Below are 11,705 nucleotides of genomic sequence, written 5' to 3'. Positions count from 1 at the left end.
TCTGATCAATATATCGGTGTGCTGCTATTACCAGACAATGACAATAGAGGGTATGCATGTGATGTCACAGAGGCAGAAGTCACTGTGGGGTCACGCCCACTGAGTCACAGCAAGACTGAGCTTGAATGCAGTAATCAGCCGAGATAACTGACACCTGCTGCTCAGGGAGGAACTTGACACTCGTTTTGACACTCGTTCCTGATTGAGGGGGCGTGTTTCAGTGGGTGTGCATACCCTCTATAGATTGACTTTTCCAATATATCAGAGCTATAATGTATTCCACACTGGTAGTAGAACATAATTCCCAAAATATGTCTTGCGTTTCTTGTTGCGGACATGGTGTAAAGGCTTATGATGTATTCTGTAACAAGTATACCACAAATATATATATATACACGTTTTTGGGTGTTAACTTTCTTCCCCAGGTATCAGCGTTGGACTAAAAAACAAATCATATTGGTGGGGTTCTGACTCTAGAGAATAAATGATAGCTATAAAAACAGAGGCACAAACTGACATTGCTTTTTTGTAGGCCAAGGTAGAAGACAAACAACTTCTGCCCGTGGTCTCGCCACTGATATTTTGTCCTTGCTTATGAATCTTACTGTAGAGGAGAAATCTTGGCTCGCCACAAAACGCTCTCAATAACGCTCTTAAAGGAACACTCCGCCCATTTTCAACCAGCTTTGTATCATTTGAACATCAGTAGTATATCAGAAAACTGTAAACGGTTTTGAAGTCTGTCATTTAATTCGACAGTTATTGAGAGTTGATTTGAGTTAATGAGTTATTAATTTGAGTTAGTGTGGACCAGTGATGTCACTGGTCCACACTTTAACACTCAATAACTGTCAAATTAAATGACAGACTTCAAAACAGTTTACAGTTTTCTGATATACTACTGATGTTCTAATGATACAAAGCTGGTTGAAAATGGGCGGAGTGTTCCTTTAAGCACACGTGGCATAAAGAGATGACTGGGTCTACTACAGTGACAGGATACATATATCATACATGGCTCAAGACTGCAAAAGTAGAAAACAAACAATCCCTTTACTTGGGGTGTTCCTCGTGTTTAAAGTCATCGTAAGCACATCAAGTGCACTGTAATCATCACAATGTTACACTACAATGACATACAGAATGTGAAAAAAAGGGCTGAATGCAGAGAAAAATATCACAAGTTAGAAAAACTCTCGTGTCATTAATACATTACAATTTATGTACATTTTATACACGATTAATATGTACTGAATAGTACATAATACAGTTCATGTGCTTATGACGTGTCGCAATGCACTTCAAGTCAATTGTCAATTTTGTGTTTCAAATGAGTCGCCATAGCTGCCTTAAAGCACTACTCAGAAATAGCTTCATAGCTACTCTGAGAATATTTTAGTGCAAACACAAAAAATCTTTTAACATACATCAGGTTTGGATAATATATCTCACTCACACACACACACAATGGCCGTTTATAACTTTGGACTTCGTCGTTACGTTTTGTTTGCTGAATAAAACTAAGATCTGGATATAAAATGTTTGGATGAAAAACTGAATTGCTGTCTAGTGTAACCTTAACCCTAGTTTAATTCGCCCCTACGCTGAGTCGCTGACACACCACCTAATGCTCTTCACAAATGGAGCAGTTTTGATGGTTGCATCTTCATTTGAACTCGTCTCTTTCAGAAAACTCTCAGAAAGCTCCACGCAATGTATAGTTCCAAACAGAGGATGAGACACAAACAACAAAAGCTGGTCTACAACACAAACACACACATCAAGTCATTCAGAAATATTCTTATGAGTAATGGAAGCACGCACCATGCTTGAATATCATCTGCCTGGGAAGCGCCTGAATGAACTGAGCTCTACTCCCAGTCGTGTTACAGCTGCCATCATCAACGCGATGGGAATGTGTGTGAAAAGTTTCAAAATACAGCAGAAACTCAAAAGACACTTTAGGCCTGAAGCACATTCAGTGTGAAATGAAAACACTCTTAAGCCTGATCATCATATATATATATATATATATATATATATATATATATATATATATATATATATATATATACTGTATATATACACACAATGGCTGACTGCAGCACAGTCACTTTGAAGTTAAACACACCCCGACTGTCATTCGATTTTCCTTTTGCTCGTCACAATCTACATCAACAGTTCAAATGGATGGGCGGGCGTGCCCGGGTGGTGTTAGCGCGCCCGGGTGGTGTTAGCAGTCTATTCCCTCCCCACCAACACAGGGGGTGCAACACCTCAGCCATCAATGACCCGAGCGGAGAGCTACCAAGAATGATGCAAGACCTGCGGATGAAAAGAAACGTCGGCCTACTTCAGTTCCATGTACTGAGATCAGAGATGCTGTCGTCATGAGCACCGGCTGAAGGTTTTCAATTTTCAACGCAAATAACCATATTGCATCGTGCATTAACGGGGTGAAAATATCCAGTCTTAAAGATTTGAATCTTCATCATCCCTTATTTTTAAAAACCTGTTGGGGCTGCAGGGTTGAATCGATGATCGAAACGTTCGGTCTGAGAGTGTCTGCCACTCGGTAAAGGATGTCTGTGCAGCAGAGAGGCGGGTTCAGTGGAAGAGATCTGGCCCGCCTGGGTACGACACACAGGCTCTGGCCTGGTTCTGGCTAAGGCGGAAGGCAGACAGAATGTAGGCCACAGCACGCTGTCTCTGTGTGTGAGAGACTGGAGGCGGTGTATTGTGGAGCACATTACTTTCCGGTCCAACTGTCTCTGTGTGCTCCACCCCCCGCCCCACACACACACACACACGCATCCTTCCCTTCCCGTCCCCATCTCAGTCTTAAGGATTAGTCTCCAGTCTAGGTCTAATCGGCCCTGTCTAAGCTGCTCTGGACGCTCCTCTCTTTCTCCCGGCCCTCCTCCTCCTGAAGGCTGCACTGCAACTTGGCCCAGACGCTGCTGTCGCCGCTCTGCAGGGCCTGGAGGAACAGGTCGGTGTGCCCCCTCAGCCGGTCCAGTTCGGTCTGGGCGTGCCGGTTCTGCCGCAGCAGCTCCTTGGTTCGCAGCGTGATGTCCAGGAGGCCGGATTTGCTCAGGATGTTGTAAGTGTTGCAGAACCGCTTCCTCTTCGCATCGGAATCGCCGTCTGTGTCGTTAAATCCGTCCTGGCTGCTGCTCTCCTGGGTGGCCACCTGGGGCAGCGAGACAGAGAGCGCCTGGTTCTCGGGGCGGTCGGAGGGCGTGAGGGAGGGGGAGGGGCTGACCTCTGACCCCGGCCTCTCCCTGGCGGGACTGCTGCCGGGGCTGCTTCCCGTCGAGGTGAGCCGCTGCCGAAGCAGAGGGGACATGGCGCTGGGAGTTGCGGGAAGGCTCGCCGCGGTCGACCCGGGGTTACCGGAGCCACCGGGCAGATTTCTCTTCGTCTTGTCCCTGTGATGGCGCTCCCGGTGGCTGGAGGCCACACTGCTTCCTCTCTCCGAGCCGGAGGATGAGGAGTATGACGAGGACGACGTGGAGGAAGGAGACGGGGAAGCGGTCCCTCTCCCCGAGGAAGCCGAGCTGTCTCCAGGGTGCGGGGCGATCTTGGGGTAGGACTTCAGGATGGGAAGGTACTTCTTCTTGGGGTGTCTGTGTCTTGAGGAGGCCCCTTTGGAGGAGGCGGAGGAAGCTCCGCGAGAGACCACAGGCTGCAGGAAAACCACCTGAGGCTGCTGGAGGACCGGCTGAGCCACCTCGACGGCGGGACCAAACCCCGGCTGGACCACCTCGACAGCGGGACCAAAACCCCAGGGCTTCAGAGCAGGGGGGCTGTCTCCAGGCTGGAAGGGACATACAGGGATTTAACAGGCAGGTCCATCACAAGAATTTCCCCTCTTTCACACTTTGTGTCTCTTTCTCTTTGCTTACAATGGATACGTGATCATGGCTCCGTCAAACATTTGAGCCAAAAAAAAACTACGACAAAATGGTTGCTCGAACACTGACATAAACAATAAGAGAAGAAACCTACTAGGGATGGGCATTTCTAGCAAAAACACTATTCGAAATTCGCTGGCCAAATTCGAATTTAATTCGAAATTCGAAAATTAAAATTAAAATTAAAAAAATATATATATATTTTTTTGTGTGAGTGAAATGTTGCATTGTCTCCCCTGATTCTAAGTCTACGGCTTTATTAATTAATATAAAAAGCTTCTGCTGTGGATTTTTAGCTCAAACAAGCATTGCACCACTGAAGTAAAGAACATGTTACATGACATTGACATTTTCGAAAATAAAAAACAGTTTTGACAATCATGAGTGGTTCATTAAATATTTAGTAGGCTCAGGTCTGAGTGCCAAAGGGGTGCCAAAGTCACCCCCTCTCCCTCTTCATGGGATTTCATCCGCCATTCATTTTTCCATAAACCTTGCTTAAAATGCTTATAAAAATTGTTTTACTTGCTCAAACCAAGCGATTTGACTATACTTAGAATCAGGGGAGACAATGCAACATTTCACTCAATTTTTTTTTTTTTTTTTTTTTCCGAATTTCGAATTTCAATAATAAAAGTCGACCTTGATAATAACAACGATTATTCGAAAATTCGAAATTCGATGCCCATCCCTAAAACCTACCCACAAACCAAAATCATGCTGCTTTGCTATGGCTGTATAGTAACAAAATCAGCTGCTCTATACTAACTAGCACTTACGCTAAATGGAAAAAAAGATGGACAAAACATTGATTTATATAAGTCACAGGAAAATAGATTCCTATTATCAATCAAAATTAAAAAGGTATCAACAGAATAGACTGGCATCACTGTGGTTTCTTCAGCAATGTTTCACTCAGAACTGGCCTTTGTCTGAGTCTGACACATGTGTGTATGTCAGGTATGCAGGGCAAATAAAGCCTGGTTGTGCCAAAACTTTGCTCAATAAACCACGAGAAAAGCACAACTATTATCTTTAATATTTTTCTTTGTCCTATCATTTCTATGAAGACCCTGCCTTGATGGATCCTGATACATCAGCTCCTTGGCCTGGCTATATGCTAGCTGAACATGGTCATGGTACCAACCACACTCAACCATCTAAATGAGCAGATATGAATAGATTTCTTTCTTCTATGCTGCTGGTGAGCCGTTAGGTCTTAACGGGCCAGTCCTTTTTTTAAGAGTGTGTCACATTCCAGGCAGCTGAAGACAACATTCCAGTTCAACTCAGGCACAGTAAAAACGGACTGAAGTGCCACTTCCCCGTTGTGACCTGCAAACTGTTGCCTGAAGACTGCGGTTTGGACTTCTGGGTACGAGCAGGAAGGGCATTAAACAGCCGTATACCAGGGTCTGGGTGAATACTCTCTTCTGATTGGCTGGCAGGTGTGCGTTAAAACTGTTTAACACACATAGTCCGGCTCAAGTCTCTCTCAACCGTACGCAATGTTATCGACTTTGAAAATTGCTAGCATTGCAACGTTAGCTTTCTGGCAATGGCTTTCTGGCTCAGCTGAGCTAATTAAAGGGTTCTTCTATGAGCCGAGCGGACTAGCTTCCCTGCACGTCCTAATTACTGGAACAGCGAACGTTTCCCATTGCATGAGATGCGGACGGGACGGTAATGGCTTGTCGTGAAAAGCTTTCGATTTTGATCGCTAAACTTGCACCGACAATTTGCAAAATGCTTTTATTTTATATTGGTTTTAATGCACTTCGCGGAGGCAACCACGTCACGTGCATTGAAACCGTTTATTTACGCACACCTAGGAGTTGATCATCCCTTACAACGTACCTGCTTGAGGAGGACGTTGTTCATGATGATCATGGGGGAGAGGCTGGAGTAGGAGCCTCCCACCACAGCCAGCTGGGACCCTTGCTGCACCACCGAGCGGAGGGAATCCTGTGAGTCCGTAGCGTCCATCGAGTTCATGTGCTCAGAGCTGGCATCTGCAGGACAGGCCGGGAGATGGGTAAGAAACTTTACTTTACTTACACGTCACAATAAAGCAATAAAGTAAAGTAAAGTAGGACAGGCCGGGAGATGGGTAAGAAACTGAGGTCGCATTATGCGCTCCTGTATAATTACGACACATGAAAGGGCTGTGGCAAGAATGAACTCGAACCTGAGAATCCAGAGTCTCTCTCGGAATCGGCTCTGGAGCGCCCAGACTTCATGGTGCACGGTTTGTTTGTGGCCCTGCAGGGATTCGCCGCCTTCCTCTTGCTGCTCATCTTCGTTTCCCGTTGTAGTAAAATATCCTCGACGAAAACTCCCACGTCTACATCAGCATCTCCGAGAGGTGGAATCTGTGAATCAAAACAACCACAGTCCAAATCAGAATGTTTGTAAACAAACAGATTGGCGAGTGGATAGAAAGACAGGAAGACACCGAGCGACCAGTAGGCGACGGCACGCGAAAAAGGTCGCTGCAGTGTGGCCGGGGCGTTTGTCATTTCTTGGTTGTCACGATAATCCATCCACCTGACAGGTGTGACATCCGACACCTGACAGGTGTGACATATCAAGATACTGATTCAACGTGATTATTGCACAGGTGTGCCTTGGGCTGGTCCCAATAAAAGGCCACTCTACAATGTGCAGTTTGATCAAACACCACAATGCCACAGATGTTGCTGTGGTTTTGAGTGAGCCTGCCGGCAGTGGCATGCTGACTGCTGACTGCTGGAATGTCCACCAGCAGTGGGTTGCACCAGCTGTGCGTAAGTTGGAACGTAAGCTAGTTTGAACGTAAAGTCTCACTAAGTCCGAGTTTACGCACTACTAAAAATATTTGGGTTGCACCAAGTGAAATAGTTACAACGTAGGCATAAGTTAGAACTTAAATTTTACACCTACGTCCTACTAGGTGTAAAGTCCTCCGTAAAATAAGCATTGGCACGGATTGCAACTTGGCACCGTGGCGCATCGTTGTTTTGCGTCGGTAACGCGCTCTCCGTGATCAATAATTACACCCTTTGATATTGATGACTCACGCTTTTGTTTCCCACAAGCTGCAGCACTGCATACAAATTAAAATAACCGCAACAATTTAGCAGGCAGGATGGTGCTAAATTAGCCTACAATACTGATAGAGCTCACAGATAAACGTTAACAGTAATATGAACCTAAACGAACGTTACTCAATAACGTTCTCATTTGGTTAGTGTTGATGAAATATGAAAGCACTAATTTGCGGGGGGCAACATGTCCTGTTTTCACTCCACTTACTTAAACAACCGTAAATAAACACCGTTTCCACCGTGCTTTTCACTGATTGGTCACAGATACTGTACACGTCATTTTCTGCGACACTATTTTGGCTAGTGTGAGGTTTAAGGACTACTAGTTAAGATGTATCTTACGTCTCCGTGGTGCAACTCAACAAAGACACAACTTTAGTGTCAAACTAACTAGTTTGAACGTAGCAGTTAGTGTGGACTTTACACCCTAACTTAAGACAGAACTTACGTTCAGCTGGTGCAACAGGCTGCTGAGCTGTTGTTGCCCGTGAATTGAATGTTCACGTCAGTAGCCTACCTTAAACCTAATATAAGTAAACAAAGCAAATACTTCCCCGTTTCCACCATTTACAGGCGAGTAGTCCCGCCCCGTTTTGACCTCTAAACCAATGAAATCGTCAATGGGCCGATCTGTAGCCCCGCCCCGCAGGTTGAGTGCAGATTTTTTTGTGCGTGCCATTCCCCTCCTACTAGCTGCAGAATTCAATGGTCCCGCTAGACTAGACAGACAGTAGCAGTTTCAGACCAAATACCACAAATAGCTGTTACTAGGCCACCCATAAAACGTCTCAATGTGAGTTTCCCTTGTCATAAATAAGTTGTATTTGTCCCGTGCTGCAGGGGGGAAAAAAAGTCCAATTAACGTTAACCTAATTATTTCTGGGTTATAAAAAAAAAAAAATGTTTAACATGTGCCAATTGAACGATCTTTAAGCTAGCTCTGTGTTTACTATCTTAAAATAGCTGACAGTGACATGTCGATTGTGTTGAGTCTGCCTGGAACTCTCATCATCACGTTGTTGCCCAGGTAGAAGAAGGTTCTTTGACCTCCCTGCATCGCATGGAAATAGCACAAAATAAAGGTTAACAGGAACCAAAAGTAACGTTACGTACCACCACGTCCTTGGAACAGCTCCAACGATGCCGCCGGCTCAAAGTGTCTCTGTCTCGGCGTCTGGTTTCGGTGTGCTCCGTTGTCTTAGCTAGGAGGCTGCCTGCCTTTGTAGCACTCGTTGTTGCAGCAGGACACTGTGCACGAGACCGATGGCGCTTTCCCTCCTTAACGTTACAATAAAATACAAATGAAGTAACGCGAAGGTCCGGCTTATTCGAGCACAGTGGGTGTCGGTGCAGCAGGCGTGCAGGTAGCGTCGTCTCAAACGAGCCCACGGTACCGTCGACTCGGTTGTGGATTGTGTTCTAGGGAGGGAGGACACACCACGTTCGTGCTCAAACGCAGGGGGAGATCCACGGGACCGGGCTGTTTAGGGGCGTGGCCTTGCGCGGAGTAGTGGTGAAACGTCACATTCTTTAGGCTGTTAGGACCGCCCACTTCCAAGATTCCCTGGACTGTCATTGGCTGGCGAGCTGGCACTAAGCCCAGAAACGTGAGCGCTACAGAATGTGGGGCAACTTGAGGACATCGTGTTCACTTCCCCCCAACAACGTGGAGGTGTGTGTACTGTACTGTACTGTACTGTGTACAGTGCAGGCATCCCAAATGTAAATGTACCTGCCTCGGGGAATCCAGTGACGCTTGATGCGATGATCGTAATGCTATGCTGGATAGTCTGGAGGGTGTAAGTAGAGCTAACCTCTGGCTGGCCGCAAGTACGCTGAATGTTCAGTAGTAAACACAAAGCACTCAGCACAACACGTGCTCACGTGCCGCACGCATGGGCTGCTGCTGCTGCTCTTAACGGCATCACTTTGAACAGTTTATGATATCTCCCAGATAGCGTCCACATGTGTCCGCACATGTTACCAACCCAAATGGTACACCGATGAAAATGTAGATAGCACAGAGATGCCCCTTGTATTTGGAGTACATTGACAAAAATGATCATTTTATTTTCACTAGAATTCCAACCACAAGTGACAGAATGTAGGACTATTTTAGTCATGGGTTTCATACACGTTCTATAATAATAAAACATCTAAAAGTGTAACAGACATTGACTTTCCTCCATTATTACAACCTGGTGGATCAAGGAAGTAGGCTAACACATGAGGGGGGAGTCATACAAAGTCAAAGTTCAAACAATAATTTATTAACTAAAATGAAGGGGAAAATAACAACACAAACAAATTAACGGGACAAATAGGTGCATTAGTGAGGAGGAGGAAGATATGAATACGGGCCCAGGTGCACCCAATCTGCCTAACAACCTCCTGCAAGACAGGGTCAGGAGAGTGGGAGGGTCGTCACAAAAGCTACAATCTTATCAGATGGGGGACCCTGGGACAAAATCTTATCAAATGGGGGGGGGGGGGTCCATGTTCTAACTTGGGTAGGATTCAGGGGTTTCCCCGGGGTTGTAGAGGTTACTTGCAAAACCCCATTTAATGGATAGGATTCGGGGGTTGTACAGATTACTTGCAAAACCTCATTTAATGGATAGGATTCTCCATTGGCTCTTCTCTCGACCACCCTGCCCACCTCTGCAGGCATGGGGAGGGTCTGCTTGTGTCCTTAGGTTTAGGCATGGGGGATGGGAGAGGTTAGGGGTGGGAGAGGTTAGGTTTAGGCATGAGGGGTGGGAGAGGTTAGGTTTAGGCATGGGGGGTGAGAGATAGCCTGGGTAAACCCAGCCTCCACGTGACCTGCTCTCAGTGACTGAGAGCAGGTCACGTGAAGGCTGGGTTTACCCAGGCTAGGTGAGAGAGGTTAGGTTTAGGCATGGGGGGTGGGAGAGGTTAGGGTTAGGGGTGGGAGAGGTTAGGTTTAGGCATGGGGGGTGGGAGAGGTTAGGTTTAGGCATGGGGGGTGGGAGAGGTTAGGGGTGGGAGAGGTTAGGGTTAGGGGGTGGGAGAGGTTAGGGTCTAGGTTAGGATTAGGCATGGGAGAGGCTTGGAGGGGTCTCCGGAGATGACCCCCGAGGGTCTCCGACCCTCCCTTCGGCCCTGCAGACACCCCGAAGCGACCCCAGGACCTCCACAGGGTCCTGGGGCCCACCCAGGCCTCGGGGACCCGAGGTTTATCCATTAAATGGGCTTTTTCTGGTAAACTGCAAGCTGTCCATTGAATGGGGTTTTTAAGGTAACCTGTGCAAGCTGGACATTAAATGGGGTTTTGCAAGTAATCTCTACAACCCCAGAGAAACTGGGTTGTAGAGATTGTACAACTCCACCCCAGAGAATGGGGACATTTTGAAGCAATTCCTTTCCATTGAATGAGGTGTAGATCGGGTGACTTGTGTCAGTTTGTGAGAAAGTTTGAGAACCACTGGGTTAAGGTATCTGGCAGTAATATACGGTAGCTCAAAGGTATACTGCCCTGTGCCCTCTCTCTGAAGTTTGCCATTGTCCTGCAGCAACGCCTCAGGATGGACGGAGGCCCCATGTCCCTTGGCAGCTGATAAGCATCCCACGTTAATTCCCCCCGAACTCATCAAGAGCAGCTAGTTATCGCTTTCTACTGCGGTATCCTGTGTCTATCTTCAAAACCTCATAAAAGAGCAGCAAGATTTGAATCATCAAAACGGATTCCTGAGTTTTGGACATAATGGTTATTTATTGCCCGAATGACATTAAACAGATAACGAATGTCATGGACAAGTAGGTGGAGAGTCTGGTATCTGAGGGAGACACTGAAAGACTGTTCATCATATGACCGTCCCAACACGCTGCTGGTACTCCATAGTGGACCAGTGAAAAGACGCTTGTATTGATGAAAAAGATGATTAGTCCGAAATGAATCCAGAGTTTTTTGTTGTTGTTGACCATTACAAAGCTGCGTCGATCAATCCTCCATATTATTCAGCTTTGGGCAGATGTTGGAATCAGCAGTGATGATGATCTGCCTAGCTGTGAGAACGCTGGCACCTGAAAAAGACAACCGGACAAACAGATTCAAGACATAAGCTGTAGAGCAGGGATACTCAACTTGCTTTGCCCCAGGGGGCACTTTTGCAAAAATGACAGGAGGCCAGGGGCCAGTAAAGCCTAATCCCAAACAAATCAATAAGGGACCTCTCCAAAAAGAAAAATTAGTTCGACTTTGTGCACACAGGATAGTTAGATTAATTTAGTTCAGTAATTAAGTACATTTTAACCACTGTTATATTCGAGATGAGCTCCCTAAATAAACCCAACTGATCATCAGTCCAGCACGAGGAGAAGACGCTGGGCTCCTTCCCCCTCCATCATTATAGCTACATCCTGGTCATTTCTCCCCACCTCCTGGAAATTCTACACGTGGATCCAAAACACATCAAACTCTTCACGGTTACAAAATGCATCCCTAATTATCTCTACCACGAACAAAATGGACCTGGAAAGCCAATAAAGAGCTCAAATACTATCTCATTTACTGCAGCGCTTGAGGCCCTCAGAGGCCATTTACACCTGGCGTTAACATGTGGTTTCTGCCATCAGATTGCAATCAGATTGTATTTTATCACTTCAACCAGATTCCATTTACACCTGGCGTTAACATGCATTTTCTGCAATCTGATCGCAATCAGATTGCAGAAATGGTTGT

At 46.2% G+C, this 11,705-nt stretch overlaps 1 protein-coding gene across 1 annotated transcript; it reads right to left on the bottom strand.

Annotated features, from left to right (window-relative positions):
* Window positions 1–2,164: 2,164 nt before the first annotated feature.
* Window positions 2,165–8,245, bottom strand: cipcb (CLOCK-interacting pacemaker b). The gene is made up of 4 exons (XM_083642669.1): window positions 8,117–8,245; window positions 6,106–6,289; window positions 5,775–5,929; window positions 2,165–3,820 (listed from the first exon to the last, which is right to left on the bottom strand). The coding sequence occupies exons 2-4, from the start codon at window positions 6,212–6,214 to the stop codon at window positions 2,867–2,869; spliced, it is 1,218 nt and encodes a 405-aa protein (XP_083498795.1). The 5' UTR covers window positions 6,215–6,289; window positions 8,117–8,245; the 3' UTR covers window positions 2,165–2,866.
* Between the last annotated feature and the right edge of the window lie 3,460 nt (window positions 8,246–11,705).

This window comes from Poromitra crassiceps (genome assembly GCF_964638095.1).
Source record: "Poromitra crassiceps genome assembly, chromosome: 9".
NCBI classification, from domain to species: domain Eukaryota; kingdom Metazoa; phylum Chordata; class Actinopteri; order Beryciformes; family Melamphaidae; genus Poromitra; species Poromitra crassiceps.
The sequence above is the reverse complement of the archived record's forward strand: the minus strand, read 5'-3'. Positions and strand labels throughout refer to the sequence as shown.